Genomic DNA, 24,997 nt, shown 5'->3' on the forward strand with positions numbered 1-24,997 from the left:
TGTATAGGCTGGTTTGGCACTTAACCATCCATATATTAGCCTGCTTTATATTGTAACAAAAGTCAAAATCCCTGGGCACTATACTTTGCAATATTTGTCATTTACTTCAAAATGATCATGTTTAAAGTTTCAGCTTATAAGGTCATGTGTTGCAGCAATATGTTGCAACACATGACCTTATAAGCTGAACTCAACCTTATAAGCTTTAACTCAATTTTTTAATTTTTCACTTTTTTTTATGGAAAATATTACTTATAAAATAAACTTTATGTTAATATAAAAAGTATTGAAAATATTACTTTTAAAATAAGTTTTATATTAGTAGCAAAAAAATATTGAAATCCTTATTATCTTTATAATATTTATTTACCAAAAAATTAATTTGTTTAAATAATAACAATTACTAAGCATTGTTGTGGAGATATACAATATCAGTTTTTCCAATTTTTATTTTATACTTTTTTTATTGGATTTTTGTAGATTTTTTTTTTTTAATTTTATTCAGATTTTCTCATTGCAACTATAATTTTTTCAATAACATTAGCAGACATCTCCCTCTCGCTACAAGCATCACATTAGGGTGACTCTTAAAACAACATTTTCATAAAAACCCTGCTTCTACCCCTCTACTTTATTCTATATAATACTAAAACACTAGATTTAAAATTTTTTTGAGCAAAACATTATTTAAGGGGTAGCTCAAGACTTAAAAATTTGACGGGCCTTTAATATTTTGAAAAAGAAAGGTTCTTTTAAAGTAAGTCAACCTGGTACTCAAAAGAAGCGATATTATATAAAAACTTCAAAAAGAATAATCGATTTCCGTAAAAAACATGTTTAAAAAAATTATTCTTTTTAAACTTGAAAATAATGACTTTTTTTATTTTCAGCCTAAAAACAATAGTTTTTATGCATTTATGTCTGAAAAAAATAATTTTTATAAAAAATGATTTAAATTTTTGAATTTTTTATATAATTTTGCTTATTTTGAGTACCAGGTTGACATACTTTGGAAGAACTTTTTTTCAATATATTAGGGACACGTCAAATTTTTAAGGGTCTTGAGTTACCCCTAAAAATATTTTTTGTTCAAAATAATTTTAAACCTAGTGTTTTAGTATTATATAGAACAAATAAGAGGGGTTTTTTTAAAAATGCTGTTTTAAGAGTCACCCTAGCATCATATTTTGCCTTTGATCTTCAGATTTACTTGCATAGATGTAATCTTGAACAAGGTGAATATTTCTTGATGCAGTTATTTGTTAGTTGCATGTTTTTCACAAACTTGACAAAGTTTCTGTAGCTCTTAAAATGACTCTAACAGTCAGAATCTTTATATCTTTAATTATATCTTCCTCAGAAACACCAACAATGTCAAAAAGGATCCAGCTTTCTGATCCAACAAGCTTAGGAAAAGTCAAGTTATTTTTTTAATCATAAAATTTTGTGGACCTAAGCACCTTTGGTTTAAAATTTACTAGCAAATATTTTATCATTTCTACCTCTGTCATATCAGGCAGATCTTTGTCTGCTAATGCAAGAACAACTTGTTGTTTGCCCAAATACCATGTGTAGTGATTTATCCTTTTTATTACAACCCTCAAAATTAGGGTCGGCAATATAAACAACCCTCAAAATTAGGGTCGGCAATGCCAACCTAACTGCCGACCTTAAAGTGAAATGAGGTCTGCAAAGTATTGCTGACTTCGTTTCTATGTTTTATGGTAAGACCTTTGTATCAAATTTTTTTTACTGACCTGATGCTGACCTCTAAAAGATTGAGGTCTGTAAATTATTGCTGACCACATTTTTCCTAATTCCGGGGGTTGTATATAACATGCTTTTTATACATAACACTTATGAAGAAGCATCATTAAACTTTTTCTCTTCATTGTTAATATTTTCCGCCTCACTGTTAGTATTTTTTGTGTAACTTTAGTCATCTGCATCGTCAAAATATATAGTGCATCAGCCATGAATTTTGCATTATGAATTGCACCGGGCTGTGGGAATCTAAAGTTAAAAACACTGCCAAAAAAAAATGTACATAACTTGACTAAATTACAGTAGTGATCTCAGCAAAGGTTTTATTATGAAGTACAAAAGTAAAGTAGGTTAGGGCATCTTTGTCGCTTATATAAAATATTGAACTAAAAGTAAGGGTGCTCCAATTAAAGATTGACACATTCTCAAACTTGTTTACTTCATTAAATATCTCTGGCCTGATCTTTTTAAATTGAAGTGATTTTTGTGGACTCTTAGTTCTCCACTCCAAACAAAACTTGAAATGTGAAATGTTGACTTGACAAATTTGATGCCTACACAGAACCCAAAAATTATGTAATCAGTAATGGCTGCTATTGCTCCATAGTATTTATAAATTGCAACTTGGTCTGAAATAACTGCCAACACCTGATCTACACAATATTATAAATAACAAGTATTGAAGAATGTTAACAATCTCTCTTGTTTTCAATTATTTGAACACATATAGAATGTCTTCAAAATCCAGAGCATTTGGAGTAAGGTGTCGCAAAAACATAATTATATTATGTTTGTAATGAACTTATTAAAAAAAGCTTAAGTTGCTAACTTAGAGCCAACTTATGTTGCTAATGTTCAATTAAAAAGGTAAATTTAGTTTATTTTTGGTAAACTTAGTTTTTTTAGTTAAATTTTTGGGTTTTTTGTCACATGTTTTTGAAACTTTTGAGATGATAAAAAGAATAAATAAATGTATGTTATACAATTTAATATTTCATAATATTTTCTAAAATCTTCACAAGATAGCCACAAATATGGGAGAAAAGTGAAAGATACAGACTAATCCCAGAAGGCTACTGTTTATATGAAGACCTAGGTTTATAATATAAAAATTAAAGAGAACAAATTTATGTAGTTTCAAGTGTAATATTAAAAAGTATTAGAACCTTAAACTGTTTTCAATGGTAGGAAGCTCTCTATCTGGTAGACCATTGATGGTTTATTTCAGGAGGTAACACATTGTCCTTAGATTGAAAGACTTGCTATAATTTTTTTTGAACCTAGAAGATTTTATTTAGAAATATTAAACTAGTTTATATTTATACAATTTAGAATTGAATTGGGCAGTGAATTTGCATAGCAAGTTAGAATTAAATTTAGACGCAAATTAGACAGTGACTAATTGTGTGATACGTTCAATAAAGAAATGTATATCAAATTGATGACTACAATTTATTGGGAATACTTTATAAATTTTATTCCAAAATTTACAAAAAAATTTTTTTATAATAAAAATTAAAAAATTTCTTGTTTTTTCAAATTGTAAAAAAACATCAACATAATTTTGTTAGACTTGTCCTACAGTTCTAAACTTTTTATGTAGTTTTTTGGGATCAAATGACCAATATCAGAGAGTATATATATATTTTTTTTGACACAGGCTAATATATATGCTATAATATATGTATATATGTATATAGCTATAGTTTATAGTATATTTATAGAGATAGACATATTATATATATACTGTATGTATAGATCCAGACATATATATATATACACACACACACACACACACACACACACACACACACACACACACACACACACACACACACACACACACATATGTGTACACATATATATATACACATATATATATATGTGTACACATATATATATTACACATATATATATATGTGTGTGTGTGTGTGTATATATATATATATATGTGTGTGTGTGTGTGTGTGTGTGTGTGTGTGTGTGTGTGTGTGTGTGTGTGTGTGTGTGTGTGTGTGTGTGTGTATATATATATATATTTTTTTTTTTTTTTTTTTTTTTTTTTTTTCTTATATGTATCTGATCCATTTATGCAAAACAAGCAAAAGAAATTATACTATGTTGTTCTACATAGTATAAAAAAGATGTGCAGTAAGGTATTTGGTGAGGGCCTTTAGTAAATATTATTATATTCAGTTTTGAAATAGCAATTTCAAAACTGAATTTCATAATATTTACAAAATAAACTGAAAATTTACAAAAAATTTTTTACAAAAATACTTTATATCAATTGCAGTAAACTCATCTATTAATTAAAAGAAATAATTAGAAAATTATTTTTATATTGATACAAAGGTCTAGGTTATTATTTTATAATAATATTTAAAAAATCTTTGGAATGGAGCGAAACTACTCATTATTTGAGCAAATTTTTACATAAAACAAAGATGCAGTTGAGTTATTTTCTGATCAGCCTCAAATACAAATGTATACTTAAAAATTGATTAAAAAGTTAAAAATTCACCATAAACATAAAAACAAATATAGATTAAAATAATATTTCCTATCATAACAAAGTTTCATATGTGGTTAAAAATTAAAAATAAATTTTCTACAATTTTAATAAGAATTATTTGCTGATTTGGTACAACACAAAAAACAATTGCTTTAACAACATTCTTTTATAGGATGAAAAAATTGAATAGTCATTTAAATAAAAGTTATAGTTTATAATAAGTACTTGTTATAGATAAAAAAAAGCTTTTTTTAAAATTTTTTATCTTTTTCCTATTAAATCTTGTTTTAAACATAGTTTAAGCTAAAAATAAAAATGATCAAATCCAGTTCTTTATGCAAATGTTGTTTTACTTATAAAGTTAATATTCTTATGTGTAAAAAATCATTTCTTTACAGTCAATGCATAAAAAAAGTTGTATAAATAGCTGTTCAAGTGCTTATAGACTCACTTCACTTCTTTTATCAAATTATTTACCATTATCATTTTTTTATTCTTGTATAAGATTGGCAAATAAGACTATTATTTATTTATTTTATTATTATTTATTGTATTATTTCATTCAGTAAAAATATTTTAACTATTTTCATGCCAATAATTTAAGTCATTTTGTAAGTTTTGTGACTTTATGCAATCCTCCATCCCCCTCCCTAATCGATATGAATACTACACTGATATTTTTATTACACCGACATTTTTATTACACCAATATTTTTATTGCACCGACATTTTTATTACACCAATATTTTTGTTTAATTATTCTTTTTTTCAAAATTTTTAATGAAATTTTGTTTAAAATTTTAGGATTAAATTTTTTCTTTTTTAAAAAAAAATTAATCTTATGTGTTTAATTTAACAGATGAGTTAAATTTTAGGCTGTTGTGTTGTGTAGTAATAGGCGTTTTCAGTTTACAAAGCAAGGTAATTTTAAAATTTTTATTGTTGGCAGTGTATTCTTCTTTGATGTTGATGTTGTTCATAAAGATAGATTTAATTATTAAGACTATTAGAGCATTTATTATATACTTTTATATAAACTTTTATACATATTGTTATAATTATGTGTATATACATATAAATATATATATATATATACATATATATATATATATATATATATATATATATATATATATATATATATATATATATATATATATATATATATATATATATATATATATATATATATATATATATATATATATATATATATATATATAAATATATATATTTTTTTGTAATTCACCTCCTCAAGGCCGAGAAGGCCACTACAGATGAGGAGGCTACTTAATAGTGTTTATAACCCTCTCTCAACTCTATAACTCCGAAACACAAACCTTGATGAAAAAGGCCACTGTGCGGTGAAAGAAGTTGAGTGCGGTACTACCAGGGACGTGGTGGGGATCAAACTCAGAACCTCTCGCTTATGAAGCATATATATATATATATTAACGCGTATTTAGCTAAGCAATATGATGCCATACTGAAATAGGTAGAACATGCAAGGAGTGCTATGTCATCAACTAAGGGTTTGGATTGGAACAACAAACGTTTTTTTCTTTTTCAAAAAACTTTTTATTTTTATTTTTTCTGACTTAAATCCGTAAAGATTAAAGTCAGCAAAAATAAAAAAGTTTATATATATACATGTGTGTGTATGTATATATATATACATATATATATATATATATATATATATATATATATATATATATATATATATATATATATATATATATATATATATATATATATATACACACACATATATATATATATGTATATATATAATCAGTGTTTTTAATAATATATATATATATATATATATATATACATACATATATATATATGTATATATAATCAGTATTTTTAATAAAAAGCTCTTCGAAAATGAACATGGCCAGCTACTCCTCTGAACAGCTTCTTACAAGAGCTTATTTTCTGCATCATCTTCAAAGAAAAAAGGTCCAAGAACTTATTTTGCTTGTGCATCACACCGAACCATTACTTTTATAAGATGTAGACAATGTTGGTGGATTACTGTTGAATTTGCTGTACACTTTGTTTACTAACATAACTGTTTAGGTGGAAGTGGGCCTTGTCGCTCATAATACAGTTGTTAACAAACTCAGGTTTTGTCTTGCCAATTCTTGGATATTGATAGCATAAGCTAATTGTGCCCAAAAATTTGCTGGCACCAGTTCTATCCAGTTATTCCAGTTATTGTCTTCATATTCAAACTGAAAATACAAAAATAATAAAATAGGAAAATAATAAAATTTAGATTATGTATATATATATATTTCATTAATTGATTCTTGTTTCATTTAAATCTAATATGTTGTTTTTATTTGTTTTTTATTATTTTATTTATTAAAAGTTTTAACTTGCATAATTCTTATGTTTAAAACTTTTTCTTTGTTTTCAATTTTTCTATTTAGGTCTTAATATTTTTATTAGGTATCTTATACTTATTAATTAATTAAAATTTAAGTAACATTTGAATGAGACTATTCTCAGAGGCAGGTAACATTTAAAATGAGACTTTTCTCAGACAGAGGCAGGTAACATTTTTGATGAAAAAAGAGCTAGTTTGTTGCCGAAACAATCTTTTAATAAACTTATAATGAGCAACAAATCTTTTATAATAAATAATAAAATTATTTAAAATTCCCATATTATCAAATGAAATGAAATTTTTTATTTGTAATTTCATTTAAAATATTGATTAAAAAAATTATAATGCATTTATATGTAACATTGACAGCTTAATGCTTCATTATTATCTTCATATCTAAACAGAAAAGTACAAGCTGCAACTTAACAACAACCTAACAACTAATTAAACAAATTTTTTTTTAAATTCTGCACTATTAGTATTAGTAACTGTATAAATTCATTAAGATAAATGCAAACTATTAAATTAAAAGTTAAGAACTATAAATTAATTAAACCCTACAACTTATGATTAGCAGTGGCACTAAAAATAAAAATTATCGTTGTTATTAAATTTCAAACAAAAAAAAAATTTTAATTAGCCAAAAAAAAAATGCGTTTTTAAAGTTTATATAAAGTTTTAAAAAGTAAAATAAACCTTATAAAGTCTAACCTGTAATCCTCTAAGTTATTACCACCAGACAATAACTCTAAATATTTAAATTTATTTAAAACATAATCAAACATCTAACATAAAGTTATATAAAAACCAATAAAAATAAAAAACCACTCACCTGTATTTAAAGTAAGGTCATGTTAAGTCTGTAGTTAAAATAAGGTCATCACCTTTTTTAAATTTAAACACCCTGTTAAGATACACATCATTTACAAAATAAAACATATTTCATTACTTGACAGCATGACAAAATAAACTTCAGTAATTCTGAAAACAAATAAAAACAAATTACATCAGAGGGTTACTATTTATAAATAAAAGTTTATTCCATAATTATATTTTTTATGGTGATGATAGTTTAGAGGGTTTATAAAGATTTATTTCGAAATCCAGATTTGAAAACATGTGCACATCTGCAATACCTCATGCATTTTTAGGTTTCACCATCTCAATTGTAATTTTTAATCTGAGCTCTTCTATAAGTAACTTTGTTGTCCATAGTGCACTTCAAAACTAACATTTTATTTAAAAATATGCTTCTAAATTGCTTGTGGGTTTGCTTTTAAAAGTAATCTTTTCATTGATAAATCTTTAAATTTTAAAAATTGGCTAATATTGCTTGGGGGTTTGTAATTTTTTTTATTAATAAAAATTTTCTCTTTGATAAATAAATCTTTTTTATTTTTAAAATCGGCTAATATTGCTTGTAGGTTTGTTATTCTTTTTTTAATAATATACTTTTTTTCCTTTTTATAAATACATTTTTCATTTTTAAAGTTGGCTAAGGTTGCTTGTGGGTTTGTATTTTTTTTTTTAAATCTTTGAAAAATTTTGTTTAATATTAATATGTTGTACAAAGTGAAGACTAAAAAGTAGAAAATGAAAATAGCAAAAAAATTTGCTCAAAAATATAATCTTTTTTGTTCTAAAAAGTAAAAAATAAACTTTTTAATTTAAATATAATAGTTCAGTAAACTAAAGATTGACAGGCATGTTTCTGTATAAATCTTGTGCACGCCTGTCAATCTTTAGTTACTGAACTATTAAATTTAAATTAATAAGTTTATTTTTTACTTTTTAGTACAAAAAAGATTATATTTTTGAGCAAATGTTTTTGCTATATTTTATTAATCATATTCTTTTTTTTTTTTTTTTTTTAATATTGTTGTTGTTGAAAAATTTTTACATTTCTTAAAAAAATAATTATTATTAAAAGCAGAAAGATGGTCTTAAAAAGACCCCCTTTCTACTTTTAAAATAGGTAATGTTGGCACATTGAAGGTTTAAATCGTCAGCTTTCTTTTTTTAATTCTTTTTTTTTTTTTAATTCAATACAAAACAATTCTAAACTAGACTATCTATTGATATTATATATACATATTATAGATATTAGATACTATAGATATTATATATACATATATCCTTTTTCTTTACACAAACTCAACTTAGTTGTAAAAAAGTTTGAAAAGTAAAACTCTAAACCATAAACAACCTTTACCATTTACATAATTTTAAGTTTACATTAGTTTGATATATTTTCCTATAAAACGAGTGTTTTGTAGGAAACTTTTTCTCTCCATTAACTCTAAGCTTAAACAGGTGCCGTGAGTTCTGTGTCAAACATGCACAAATGAGTAACACCAATAAGTTTGTTATTGAAATAAAAATTGTAGAATAAAGTATCAAATTTTTGTGATCAAAGTTATAACATAATAAGTTATGCATATAGTTTTATCTACTATAGCGTATCATCAAATAATCAGATTGATAAAAGTTTACTAGTTTTGCTTATCTTTATAGCATACGGTTTTTTCAGAAAAAGAAGAAAAAAAAGAGTAATGAAAGAAAAGATTGCTTCCCCATCCTAAATCCTCAGTCAATGTAGCGACACTCCTTTGCGGCAGCAGGCAATAAGGTAGTTATTGTGTATACTGAAGCCCCCGGCAGCAGGCTATGTATGTACATATATATATAAATATATATAAATATATATATATATATACATATATATATATATATATATATATATATATATATATATATATATATATATATATATATATATATATATATATATATATAGTATGTATTGTTTGCAATCAGTTTTAGAAAGCTGGTTAATCACATAAAAGCAAAGTATAAAGTTTGTCCACAACTCATATCATAATATGGAGCTCAGGTGGATGAACAATGTGTTCAAGAAAAGTTTTTGGATCTTCTTCTAAGTATAGTAAATGAGGATTTATAAAATTTTTGTATTACTGCATTTTTAATCTTTTTTTTTTTTTACATTACATACATTTTGATTATAACATGATTCCATGGAGCCAACGTTCATAGTATTTACAAGCATATTTGTCAGAATGGCTTGAAATTCCAAAAGCACTGTTAGCACACTTTAGACCAAATGCTAGACTAAAATTAACTTCTTCAAGTTAATTTTAATTTAATATTAAATAATATTTTGAGACTGTTGTTATCCTCTGAAACCATCGCCACAATCACAAAAGTATAGAGCCTTTCACACCAGAATCTTCATATTTTGGATGAAGAATAATGATTTTTTGGATCATAAACATTAATTCTAACATTTAATAAGTTTTGACCACCTCTATAGATATATATGAGGTATTGATATTCTTACCATTGCTTTAAGAATATCAATACCTCATCCTCAATAATAAATTTGATAACTTCTGTTGTATTCTTTACATAAACTATATCTCCACAATAATCTGATTACCATCAAAAAATTCTGTTTTACATTTATATAAAGTATCTAATAGTTTCTTGCAATTCAGTCATTTTGATACTTATGTTTGATTCTATACAAGTAAGATTCCTGCGCAAAGTAGAACGTAATTTTTATTTTTAGAGAATTCTAATACATTTGATAGCTCCATAATAGTTTAGAATGAGATATGATTTACTTTCTTTATTTTAAACTTAATTTTATTTTCTCAAACTGCAACAGCGCACAGTGGAACAGACTGTGCCAAAATACTAAAAGATCAATGTCGGCATTGCATGGTGACAATTTGTCATAATGGTGAACACATGTTCATTAGAGGAAATATCTAGTTAAAAAAACATTAAATATTAATTTAAGCGTTATTTTATGCGGTTATTTACACGTTAGTTCAACATGTGTTCCAAAATGCCATTTTGCATTTTTAATTTATCAACTTTCTTACGGTACTATTGTTTTAAATTAACTTTATTGACTTTCATTAAAAAAATATATTATTTTAATTAACTACTTTTTGCAATAAAATAATTATAACAAAACATTGGTCTTCAGTTTATTGTCAGTTGATGAGAAATACTGAACATGTAAAAAAAATGTTTTGTACACAAAGAATACCTACAAAATATTTCAATGCTGTTATAATATGTAAGTTCTGTAAATATAAATCTAAAAAAGTTATTTTATGACAAATACATGTATTAAAAAGTAAAAAAAGTAATATTTTTGATGTTTACTCTGATAAAAGTTGTCTTGTCAATTAAAAATATTTTGTATTTTTCACCAAAATTTAATATTTTTTTAATTTTTTTTTATATTATATAATTACATGTTTATTACTTTATTTATGCATTTTATATATAAATATAGCTATTCTAATAAAAATAAAATAAAAAAATAATTTTAGCACAAAAAACTCTATTTTGTCCCACTGTGCAGCGAGAGGATTTCTGCTAGTAGACAACATGAACTGCTCTCCATTTAAAATATTTTTATGTTCCATATTACCTTTTAACAATCCAGATGTTACTTGTTCTGCATTTTTATATTTCTATATATTTTAACTCACTTATATATAGTATTGTGAACAGCTTTACTTTGCAAGAAAATCATGAGAAATTCCTCTACCTAAAATTATAAGAAAAAATTTTTTTATAATTATTTAAAATTAACTTGAAATTTTATTAGAAATAATACAAAATAATAACAATAACAATACATAAAACTCCAAATATTCCTATAGTTTGATGTCTAAATTTAATGTTTGTGGTAAAAACAGCTCTTGACAACTCTTTGTCTTTTAAAGTGACAAAATCAAGTTTGCTTTATGTGAAAACCATTAAATTTGATTGAAGAAACTAATTAAATTTTATTGGTTTTTAAAAAACCACAAAAACACAAATTTATACACAATAACGTTTTTTGTTTTTGTTTTTATGGTTTTGGCAGGGGCAGCAATCTTTGTTTTTATTGTTCTTTGTTTTTTTATTCTATTTCTGGAAACGTCATATGCTATAAAGATAGGAAAAACTAGTAACAATTTCTTATTTATATACACTGTAGTAGATACGTTTCTTCTGCAGTTGGAATTAACTACTGAAGGATAACCTTTAAGATAAAAATTGAAAATTAGATATTCTTAATATTTTTCACTTACTAAGGGTGTTAAAGATTTTGATCCTTTTGATTTTCTTTTGAATTTGAACTGGATACTATCTCTATCTGGAATTCCAACTTGTTTATCAGTTAAAATATAATTGTTTGAAATTTTTGTACAATTTTGTTAATTTTTTATTTTTTATTTTTTTGAATTTTTATAAAAGTTTATGTAAAAAAAAAATAATAATAATCAAAAAGAAGTTCAAACTGTTTGAATAATTTAGCTTCAACTTCAGTTTTCAATAGCAACAATTAACTTGAAATGTTACTATCATAAAAGAGCATATCTAATTGTTGATTTAAGTCTCACACTTTGATATCAAACTTTGTTTAAGTTTTTTTAAGACTGTTCTACATTTTATATAATAATTCTACATTTTCTTGTTTGGTCAACATTTTTGGAAGCAGGTTATATTTTTGATATATATTTTTTTGTTTGGTTAGCAGTTGCATAAATTGTTAAATATATTAATAATTTTAAAAACCATTAACTTACTGGCAAAGTTGTTCCATTATTTCTAATTTATTCCAATTATGTTACATATGGAAAAAGTATACAATAATTGTTATAATACAAGGACACTTGCAATATATTAGGGTATTATACTATTTTACACAAAAATCACCATTTGTGTTATTGTTATGACTCTTTTATTTGTTGCTGTGTTGTATTAAAAAATACGGTCTTGCTGTATTAAAAAATTGAATTCTTTAAAATTTAAATAAAAATGATTTATTGCAGGAAAACTTTTTTTTAATGCAGTTATTGATATTTTAAAACAATATTTTTTTATTGTTTGTTTATTTACTTATATATTGGATCTTTATAGTAATTGATTTTGGTAACTTTTTAAGAAGAAAATAATGAAATTCATTACTTATATATAATTAGTTAAAAACTTGTTATAGGAGATCCAATTGAGTTTCTTTCATGGTTTATAAATGCGTTGCATTTTACATTAAATGGAACAAAAAAATCAAAGAGTAGTGAGTTGTTAGCTTTTTATTTCAGTTTTTAATTAAACCCTTTTTTATATATGTATGAATTTGTCCTTTAGGTGTGATTTATAAAGCTTTTCGTGGTGAAATGAAGCAATTTTATAGAAAACTTCCAGCTACTGACGTTTGTTTAATTTGTTTATTTTAATTAAAATTATTTAAAGGGATAGTGGAGATAATCTTTTGAAGAATTTAGTTGATAAATATTTTTTCTTTCTATAAGAATATACTATACACTTTTAAAAACTTCTATTTACCTTGTTAACAATATCTAAATTGTCAGGATAAAGAAATTGAAAGAAAACTTTTAGAAAGTGAAGAATATAAAGGTATTTTTAAAATATCATTAATTTTAAGGAGTAATTTTCATTTACTTTTCTTTTTCTCTTTTTTTATAATTTTTGTTTTTCTAGAAAAGGAATCAGTATCACCATTTTTATATTTGACATTGGATGTCCCTGCGTCTCCTTTATTCAAGGTTTATTAAACGTTTTTATATTAACATTAAATGTTTCAGCTTTTCCTTTATTTAAAACTTATTAAAAAATTGTATATTTAAAATTGAATGTCTCTGTTTCTTTTTCATTCAAGGTTTGTTAAACATTTTAATTTATTTTAAGGGAGTTGTTAAACATTTTAAATAATTTTTAAGGAGTTATTAAACATTTTTAATAATTTTTAAGGAGTTATTCAACATTTTAATTCTATTAATTTTAAAAGTTAGATAATTTTTTTTTTTCATTTAGGATGAACTAGAACAAAATGCTATCCCCCAAGTTCCTCTAATTAATCTTTTGCAAAAGTTTAATGGACACCAAGAAAAAGTAATTGATTCATTTAAGGAAAAAAGAATCATATAAGGAAATAATAAATTTTTAATTCTATTCAAATTTTAATGTATTGAACAATATTTTTAAAAAAGAAGACACATCATTGGTTTAATAATTTGATCTCGTTATTTAATATTAATTTTTTTTTAGGAATACAAAACATATAATGAAATATCTGTAAAGAAGTTTATACTCACCAAGCTTCCTAAATACTTGATCCTTTTTATTAAGGTTTTATACCTTTTATGTAATATCAGCTTTTTTTCTCAATTCTGTTTTAAATTCTCAAAATTTTGGTTTATTTAAACTAAATAGATTAAAATGAGGTCAAATGGAATAGTTAAGGATTTTATTTACTTGTTTTTTTACGGAAAAAAGATTCAATTTTTTTTTTTTTTTAATTTGTAGAGAATATTGAGTTTTATTTAAATACATAAAAATCAAATTATTTTTTTTTTAAGTTTTTTATGAAACTTTATTTGATTAAAAAAAAAGTTTATTTCATTTTACACTGACATTCGGGGTAGAATGAAATACGCATATATATGTGTAATTAAATCAACACTTAATTAAAAAAATAAAAAGCAATCAATAAAAACAATTAAAGAAACAATAACAATTAAAAAATTAATCAAATAAATTTTTTTATTTATTCTTGTGATGATGTTAAGTTTAGAGGTACTAGAGGTGCTAGAGGTTAAGTTAAGTTTTCAGTTGGGCGGCACTTTTTGGTGCAATAAAACTTTGCACCTTTAATGTATCGCTTTGGTATACAATTTTCACACTGGTACCATTCCATATTTTGACTTGCTGAAGCTTTGCCAAAAAATTTTCGGCACTTTTTACACTTAAATTTGTTTGCAGTTAATATTTTCGTTGGACTTGCTGCTGTTTGTTGCTTGGTTTATTTGCTGTTTGTCATTAAAGCTGAGCTTATTTTTGTTTTTTAGCTTGCTTTGCTTCTTTTTTGCTCTCAGCATCTTTTAACCTTTCAAGTATTTCAGGTTTGTTGATACACTCCCCTTTGAATCTTGGCGCATCTACATTTTTTCTTTTTTGTGTGTCAATGTGTTGGATACGAAATATTTGTTGAAAAGCTGCTGCAAGTGATTGGGTTGATTGCAGTTGTTTTTCAACCTCTTTTTGAATTTCCTTTTGATTAGCCGGAGTTACTACAACATTGAAGGTTGTTTGCAGACAATGTGACCTTTGAGGTGGCTTTGGAGCTGAAGCTATGTGACATATGCTGATGCTAGATGTTGGTGTAGATTCAGAGGGCAGTGGCTGAGGTAGTGTAGTTCTTGGTGCTAGTATTGGTGATGGTACTATCATAGATTCTGGTTGTTGAGATGATGAAGGCTCAGGTTCAGATGATGGCGTTTCAAACGTATTAGCAATTTGCATCTTTGACTGATTGATTTTATTGATGTTGAGTGGAAACAAGCCAGTATTCTGAAACTTAGTGACTATTTGGGTATGTGTAAAACTTCACCAGAGCTGAAAAGTTTTTTTCGCAGGTGACTAAAACATTTTTTTGATAAGTTGCTGAACTTTGTCTCTGCATAAAACTGTTGAAGTAATTTGCGCCAAACCCTTTTGGCAAGGGAATAAACACTGACATCTAGTGGCTGCAGAATATGTGACGAGTTAGCTAGCAAGCAAATTAACGATATTGTATTCGATGCAACTAAGTATGACTCAATAAGTGACACGTGTCACTTGTCAATCTTCGACTAAAATATGAATACCTAAAATTAGATAACTATAATTAGATTGATGTAATCTTTTGTGAATGTAAAATTAGATAAAAATAATTAGATAACTAAAGTTAGATTGAACTAATTGCCTGGAGTTTTCTTAATGGCAGGAACATATATGTTAGTGAGCCACTGCACAAATTGCTTATCTTCCATCCGTCCGGATGGAGATATAACATATATGGTATCATTTAGACCACTTAAACACCAATCTCTTTACAGACGTTTTTTTGATTTAAAGATAATGTATGGAGCAAAACGATTACCAGCAGCATTAATGCAATTTCCAACTGTATAATGGATTTTTTCATTGTTGCCAACCAGTTTCAATGGTTGTTTTGCACCATGCCAGCAAACTATATTTTGCTCAACTTGATCACCAGAGAAGCTAATTTCATCAAAATTCCACAAATGACACAGAGTGTTTTCATTGATACCTGCTAAGTTGAATTCTCTTTGCAGTGTGTTGAAATGCTTTGCTACTATTTCTTGCGTGCAATAAGCGGCTCTGAGTGATGAAATATTGCCTATGGCTCTGATGCTCAACCTATGACTCCACCGGTTTATGAAAAGGTTATACCAATCTCTTCCTGGTGCACCATTAGGAAAGAAATGAGATTGACCTTGGTGTTGCAAATAATCGATAACTAGTGTGATGATGTTATTGAAAGTTTTACCAAAGCACCGATCAGATAATTTGATGAGCATATCTACCAAAACTGATTCGAGTTGTTTTAACAATCTTGCCCTTGAACCACTACCAATTGTTTCACCTATGCCTTGGACACGTCTGTGAAGAGTTGCTACTGGTATGCTGAATGATTTAGCAGATTTGTTAAGCTAAAATTCACCGCTTTGTACTTTAACCACCGCAAGCACGACTTGCTCTTTGGTGTATAGTTTTTCTTTTTTCTTTGCATGCAAGTTGGTTCAAGGCATATTTTATATGTCTTGAACCAACTAAATATAAATTTTAAATGGATTATTGTTAAATCTATAAATATATTTAACAATAATCCATTTGAAATTTATGCACAAAATTTATAGAGATAGCTTGGTGACTTGAGACTTAATTCATTAATTCATTTAACCACATTTAACAAGAAAGTAACTAGCGTATTTCATTTATTCATTAGAATCATTTTATAAAAGCAGTCAGTAAAAGTCATTCATTTAAATTCAGAAAAACTTCATCGAAAAAATTTTTTTATCACAAAAAATTTATAGTTGGAAATTTATTGGTTACTTGAGATATAATAAAAAGAGCAGCATTTAAGAAGTGAGCTATTGCCTCACTTTTTATTTTTTCATTCAAACCCACAATTTTCCTTTTCCATTTTTAATCATAACTTTTTTTTCTAAATAGCAAATTTAATTTTGAAAAACGATTCTTGATCAGCGTAATAAGTTATACCAGTAAACTTTTTAAGATCAATGATATCAAATTTAACTTCCAAGAGTTTTAAGTTCAAATTTCAAAATAATAAAAAAAAATCTTATTACGCATACAAAAAATTATAACAAATTTTTTTTCTTCAAAAATAAAATTTGATATCATCTAACTCAGAAAAAGTATTCTCTACAACGTGATTTAAAAATATTTGCAAAAAGATTATCCAATAATTAAGAGCAAAAAAATAAACATAACTATTTCATTCTACAATCAATTTACTCTATTTTACTCTATTGCTTATTAAAAGTTTTTTTCTTTTTTTCTTATGTTTTTTTTAATTTAGAGATTCAATAACAACACGTTCTTTGTGGAAAAAAATCCAACTGTTGTAAATTTTCCGGTTAAGTGAGTTTTTAAATTTTTTTCTCCAAATCATATAGAAATGAAAAATTCAACTGTTGTATATTTTCTTAGTGAGTATTCAATTTGGTTAATGGGTACGAAAGATTAAAAAAACCTTGAAAGTAACAATTTTTTATTTTATTAGTATATATATTTTTTTAATTAATAAAAAATTTTAGAGGATTGGATATGAAAGAATTTTTGTTAGATGACAAAGTGGTCCTTGAAAATAACAAGGATACCTGTAACGATCTTATAGCTAATATTTCTCATGACGGGGACCCAGGTCAGGAAACTGTTTAGATTTTTTTTTTTTTTTTTTTCAATTTTAATTTTGCAAAAATTTATTTTTGTAATTGTTTTTTTTTTAGTATTTCAGTTTATCTTTAAAATCTTTTTTATTTTGTTAGGATCTGGAAAGGGAACATATCGTGTTCATGTCCATCATAAGGTTTTATTTATTTAATCATTTTCTATAATTCAAACTTAACTATCACTTAAGATGTATAAACAGAAAAAAAGTACCAAAATACACTTAATATTTTTTTTTAATTTACCATTGGTATGTTCAAAATCATTTGACAGTATCAAATTAAATTGTCAAATATTTAAAATTGGTTAATATAAAATCAAACTAAGTGCCCTGCCATGGGCAAATTTTTCTATTTTTCTTCAAAAATATGTCTTTAATTTCGGCAAATGTGTGTCAAATCCATGAACTTTGTTTCACCTACATAAAATTTTCCACATGAACACTCCAGTTTGTCTAGTAATTTAGGTTTTTAAGTATTGAAAGAAATAAAATGACACTCTTATAGTCATACTATCAAGTTGAAAGTATTGAAAGTCATTTGCTTGTTATATAAAATTTTTACAGTAATAAAGTGACTTTTTGAAACTCTGCATCAGGAATGCAGAGTCCCAAAAAGACTCCCACTTATATATTTCTATTTTTTTTTTGTGGTCTCTGGTATCAAGAATTTTTGAAAATTCGTGAGATTTAATCATTTGGAACTTATTGTTTTTAAGCTCGAAGTCCTGTAGTCCTTGCCGCCATTATACCTAAGGACTCCAGTATAAAAATTGATTGTTCCTCTTACATGAAAATCTTTCTTTTCTTTTTCCCAGTAGTAGTCCATAAGCTTTTTTATATTTTTAGAGCTTCTGGATACCAAAAACTAGGAAGAAATATTTTTTTTGACTTTCAAATCTAGAGTCCTGAAGAAAAAAAATATATATATAAATTATGTTAGCGTATTCTACAAATAGAGTGCTCAATGTTCTTAAAAAACAGAGCAATAATAATTTAGTAAAAACACTTATCTAATTTTTAGTTGTCTTCAACAGCATGTTTAACCATCAGTAGGTTCATCAGGAAGAATGTCTAAACATCTTCGTCTAATTAAACATTGCAGAAAAACTTTACTCTATATTAATAACAAGATCTGGAAGAAAAAACCACGCAGGAATGCTTTGATGTAACAATGGGAAGTTACAACGGAGCAGAAATTTGTGAATTTGTAGGCTTGTATATTTTAAATTCCCTAGCTAAAATAGTTCATTTTAATAAATTAGACTTGTATCACGATGATGGTTTAATAATAATGCAATAAAATCAGGGCCAACTTGACAGAACCAGAAAAAATATTTTAAAAATTTTCAAAAACTTTGGCTTCCAAATTGAAATAAACTTTGATTTAAAAATTGTGAATTTTCTTGATGTCACGTTTAACCTCCTGGAAAATTCTTATAGGCCTTATAAAAAACCTATTGATGAATTATCCTATATTAATATAAATTCAAATAATCCCCCACTAATTTTAAAACAAATTTTTATTTCAATTAACAATAGACCAAACCAAATATTTTTAACTCTTCCAAACGCGTGTATGAAGATGCTCTTTAAAAAAGCGGATTTAAAAATTTCAAGCTTAAATTTGAAACGAAAACTGCAAAAAAGCGAAATAGAAATAGAAATATGATTTGGTTGAACAGTACAGTACGCTCCGTACAGCGAAAATGTTTCAACAAATATTGGAAAAGCGTTTTTAAAATTACTTTTTATTTTTGAAAAAAATGTTGTTTCTTCTAAGAATGTACCTGATAAACAACATATTGGCATAACAATATGTTGTTTATCAGGTACATTCTTGGGTGAATGGAAAAAATGTTTTGCCAATCATAAGCAAGCTTTTAAAAATAAAAAGTATTCAAAAGACACCACGCTTTCAAAATATATATGGGTATTAAAGGATAAAAATATTGATGATTTTATACTGAATCGGTCCATCCTTAAAACAGCGCCTGCATATAGCAATATTTCCAAAAAATGTATACTATGCCTACAAGAAAAATTTGAAATAATTACACATGCAAACCAAGAAAGTTTATTGAACAAAAAGTCAGAATTAATTTTTAAATACAGGCAGAAAAATAAGTTTTTCCTAAAAAACTATAAAAATAAATGAGCTCAAACAATAGTTACATTAAATCCCCTTTAAAAAAATATATTTTTTAAAAAGCATAAGTAATCATTTCTAAACAATTTATTTTATAATAGTGTCAGCAAATTCCACAAATGTGTGAAAATTTACAGTAGTTAAGTCATTTGCCACTTCCTGTAATTTAACTTTTGGTATAAATTGAAGTTTTATTAATTTGATCATTCATTTCTGATGAGTGTTTTTTGATGAAACACAGTGTTAAATGAAAAAAAAGTGATTTTCTACTAATTTATATATATATATATATATATATATATATATATATATATTCATATATATATATATATTCATATATATATATATAGGGTAAGGCAGGGTGAATTTGTCACAGAGCAAATCCGTGACAAATTCACCCTGCAACTCAGCTTATACAAATTCACTATGCAACTCAGCTTTTAAATAATAATGACTAAAACCTAAGAAATCTATTTACTAGGTTTTGTCAAAACTTTTTCAACTAATATTTGTAGAATATTATTAGATAAATGTTTTATATATTTAGCTTCGATTATCCTCTAAATATTGCAAGTAAACATTGAAGTTGAAAAAATATTTTTCTGCTTAAATGCCAATCATTGAAAAATAATCAAAATACGCAATGTTTTGAAAACAAAGTATATATTTTTTGATTGATCGATGTCAGTATTTTTAAAATAGCAATTTAAGTTACTATGTTTATTAGCAAAATTAACTTTGTCAATAAAAAAAAGATAATACTGAAATTAAATTAGGTTGTTTCATCACATAAATTTTTAAACTACCAAGCGCTGTTTGAAAGTAAATCAAATGGTGCTTAAAATGCACTTTAAAGCTTTAGATTTTATTTATAAGAGAAAGGCTTTTCAGAGTATATTAATTTACAGTTCGCTTTTTAACTTTTTGAAGTTTTAATTATAAAAGCGACTTTGATGTAAACATGTAAAGAATCTTATTTTAATGTATAGTCTGAAAGGTATATATAATAAATATATAAAATATACATATTATATACTTTTTATACATATTTATTATATGTATTAATATTAAATATTGTTAAAATACTATTGAAATTTTATTAAATATTATTAGAAAAGTTAATATTTAAAAAATGTGTATAGTACTTTTTACTACAAATATTATACATAGTAAATAGTAAGTATATAGTATAAAATGTGTGTTTAGTATAAAATATACATCATAAGTATTTGTTATAGTATTTATTATAGATATATGTATTATTCATAGAAAAATATAGAGCACTTATTATATACATATATATATATATATATATATATACATACCAATATAAAAAATATAAGAATAATATGTTTTTATATATAATAATAAAATAACAAATATGCATATGTATGTATTGTAGATATACATAAGTATGTATGTTAAATTTTTTGACTATTTTATATATATATATATTTTTTTAAATAAAATTTTATAATGATGTACTTAATTTTAAATAACAGTGGATTTTAATGACATTAATTTTCATTTTAAAATTTATAGATGGTACGTAATTATAAACCAAAGCAACAAAAAAATTATAATGCAGAAATTATTCAGGCTGCTCTGCAAACCATTACAGATGGAGAAACTATATCAACTGCAGCAAAACTATTTAATATTCCACGTACAATGATGATTGATTACCGAGAAAACATCAAACACATTCTATAAGTGGTAAAACAATTTTTTTTTTAAACCAGAAGAAACTCTTGTTCAAAAACTGCTTTATATGGCCGATAGAGGGTTTCCTCTCACAATAATGCGGTTAAGATCTGCTGCTTATTTTCATGCCAAAAGCTTGTGTAGATGTCATTTATTACACAAGTCCTTTCCAAAAAGTTGGCATAATAAATGTTTTGCATCACATGATTGGTTTCTCTCATTCCAAAAAAGGCATACTCAGATGACACTGAGAATTCCTGAAGGGCTTTATTGAGCAAGAGCAGAAGCATTTAATGATAATCATGTTCAAACATTAAAGGGCTCTCGTGAGGTACAAAATTTAATATTGGTGAACATGGCACAATAACAACATAACTGGCCACTGTCAATGCAGCATGAGACAGCTTACCGCCATTTTTCATATTTAAGAGAACAAAAGTTCCAGATGCATCTAAATTTTCTTTGGGTACAAAAGTACATTGCAGTAAAAGCGTAAATATATTAATCAAGAGATTTTTATTGACTATTTACATCATTTGGTGTGTTTTGTTGTCATGAGTTTTGTACAAAAGTGAATGGGAAAAAGTATTGTTATTTTCGGATGGCCACAAAAGTCATGTGACTATTGAAGCAATTGAATTAGCAATAGAGGATATTGAAATAATATGGATTCCACTTCATAGTACACATCGCCTTCAACCACTTGACACATGTGTTAATAAAGCAGTTAAACATGTGGTATGAGGCCTTGTCTAATTACTTAGCTGAAAATGATGCTATTTCTTTGCCTTGTTGTAACTTTCACATTATTTTTAACAAAATATGGCCTAACATACTTACAAAAAGAGGATTGATTGTTAATGCATTTTACCATTGCGGTTCGCATCCCCTAAGAAACCCAGTGAAAGACTTCGAATATAAAAAAAACAGAGGTTTTTAATAAAGCAACAATTCACCAGAGAGACCCAAATTTATCTATTTCAAAGACTGTTGTATCTTCTCTGGAAAAAAAAGCAAACCTACTCATTCAAAACGCCACATTGCTCTTATTACATCACCAGATAATGTTAATAATCTGGTGATGGCATCCTTTACTTTCTATCAAAAATACTCAAATTATTTAATCTTGTTCATCTATTAAATTGTCCATTTGTCTGGAATCATAAACAAGTAAACCTCCCTTTGTCATTGTCTAATTTTTTTACCACTAAAAGAAGTTCTTATTATTACCTTCGACCTTTTAGTAACTTTAAATTATCTATCCCAATCCGCTGTTTGGTAAAATATGATGATAATTACAAACCAATGCGTAAAATCGTAGAATAATGTACCTTTTCATTTTCAATCACTCAACTCTATTTCACAATTTAAAAGCCGTCTTTTTGACTATTTGATAAAAAAATAATCTAATTAAAATATTAGGCTTATAATAGATTGTTATTACTTTTTGTTATTATTGTTATTTGTGTATTAAATAGTATTGTTGATATTATTATAATCCTCGTCGTTTAATTTACTTTATTATTATTATATGATTGCTATTATTATTTAATTGGTGTTTACCTTAGATTAGTATTCATATTATTAGTAAAGAACCATGAATGTAAACTTTTTTATTATTATTATTTCAGTTTATAAAGGAGCCTCCTGCTAAAAAGGCTGCTAAAAAAGCTTCCTGCTAAAAAGGCTGCTATAAAAGAGCCTCCTGCTAAAATGGCTGCAATAAAAAATGTGGTCAGTGTTAAACAGAAGTCAAAAAAGGATCATGATAAATAAGTCAAAACCAAATCAAAGGAGACTTTTTTTTCAGCTTGTGTATATATATATTTATTTTATTTATTTTCAATTAGTGTTTATGTATATGTGTGTGTATATATATATATATATATATATATATATATATATATATATATATATATATATATATATATATATATACATATATACATATATACAATTAACAAAATCTCAAGTATTAGGAAAAAGAAACAAAATATGTAACTTTTTAACAAATAAAAAAACATATTGTTCAGAAAAAGGAGCAATTATATCTTTTCAACAAAATTTGTTTAAAAACAATGCAATACAAATTCTTATCAATAAAAAAGAAGAAAAAAATTTTTTTTTTAATAAAACATTTAACAAAATTAAATTTTATTATTTATAATTATATATATACAATACATATACAATACATATATATATATATATATATATATATATATATATATATATATATATATATATATATATATATATTTGTATATATATATGTATATATATATATATTTGAATATATATATATATATATATATATATATATATATATATATATATATATATATATATATATATATATATATATATATATTTGTATATATATATGTGTGTATATATATATATATATTTGTATATATATATATATATATATATATATATATATATATATGTATATATATATATATATATATATATATATATATATATATATTTAAGTTTCACCATTGTTGGATCATCAGGAAGAGTCAATGATCCAGCAATGGTGAAACTTAAAGTAGAAGATAACAGTTTGATAAGTGTTTTTTACTAATTTATTATTGCTCTGTTCTTTAATAACATTGAACACTCTATTTGTAAAATACACTAACATAATTTACATATATATATATATGTATATATATATATATATATATACATATATATATATATATATATATATATATATATATATATATATATATATATATATATATATATATATATATATATATATATATATATATATATATATATATATATGCAAAATATTATATGTACACAAAATAAGAAAACAAAATATAAAAAGAAAAATATATATTTACAAAAAACATTTAAATTATAGTTGTAATGTAATGTTTCTCTCTCCTCTCTCCATATTTTGCTTTCTAAGTGGGTTACTCACCTATTAAAAGGAGGTGGAATTTGCGACAAAATTGGGCCCATTTATAGGATGCGGGCCCTCTTTTCATTCTGCAATATGCTTAATAACCATTGAAGAATAAATCTAAAAATAAATTATAAGTGAAAAAAGCAATCATGATATGATAAAAGAAGTAATGACATAACACTACAAATCAATTTATCTGTTGCTGTTGTTAATACTGTTACTGCCATTGCTACTGCAAAATTGATTAATCTAAAATAACACTTAAATTTTTAAAAGATGGAATTCAATTTACTTGCATGTGCATTGTCGAGGTCATATTTGGAGTCCTTTGTTACCGCTTAGGTTTATTAATAGCGATGACTATTCTTTTATGTGCTTTTATATGCTTTCGTTAAGTATCACTTCACTCTATCACTCTTTGTTCTATATCACTCTCCTTCATCTCAAGATTGCACTCGATGTTATTTCTGATCAAATTGACCAAGTCCTCTCTCTTTATCCATCAGCCAATATCATTGTTGTTGGTGACTTTAATGCTCATCACACTGAATGGCTTGGCTCTAGTGTCAGTGACTCTGCAGGCGTTAAGGCCCACAACTTTTGTCTTTCTCAATTTCTGACTCAAATAGTCAACTTTCCAACTTGCTTTCCAGACAACTCGAATCATTTACCTTCTCTACTCGACTTATGTCTTGTTTCTGATCCTAGTCAGTGCTCAGTTTCTTCAC

At 25.3% G+C, this 24,997-nt stretch overlaps 1 protein-coding gene across 1 annotated transcript in view; it reads left to right on the top strand.

Moving 5' to 3' along the window:
- The window catches only part of LOC100203679 (ubiquitin carboxyl-terminal hydrolase 39), a 123,673-nt gene that overhangs the window by 85,578 nt on the left and 13,098 nt on the right, over positions 1-24,997 (top strand). The window contains exons 10-19 of the mRNA XM_065816519.1: positions 5,155-5,200; positions 12,709-12,786; positions 12,858-12,922; positions 13,082-13,127; positions 13,212-13,276; positions 13,545-13,622; positions 13,779-13,859; positions 17,122-17,183; positions 17,360-17,466; positions 17,591-17,631. Of these exons, the coding sequence (XP_065672591.1) occupies positions 5,155-5,200; positions 12,709-12,786; positions 12,858-12,922; positions 13,082-13,127; positions 13,212-13,276; positions 13,545-13,622; positions 13,779-13,859; positions 17,122-17,183; positions 17,360-17,466; positions 17,591-17,631 (669 nt within the window). The remainder of the gene's footprint in view (positions 1-5,154; positions 5,201-12,708; positions 12,787-12,857; positions 12,923-13,081; positions 13,128-13,211; positions 13,277-13,544; positions 13,623-13,778; positions 13,860-17,121; positions 17,184-17,359; positions 17,467-17,590; positions 17,632-24,997) is intronic.

This window comes from Hydra vulgaris, chromosome 13 (genome assembly GCF_038396675.1).
Source record: "Hydra vulgaris chromosome 13, alternate assembly HydraT2T_AEP".
Classification (NCBI taxonomy): Eukaryota; Metazoa; Cnidaria; class Hydrozoa; order Anthoathecata; family Hydridae; genus Hydra; species Hydra vulgaris.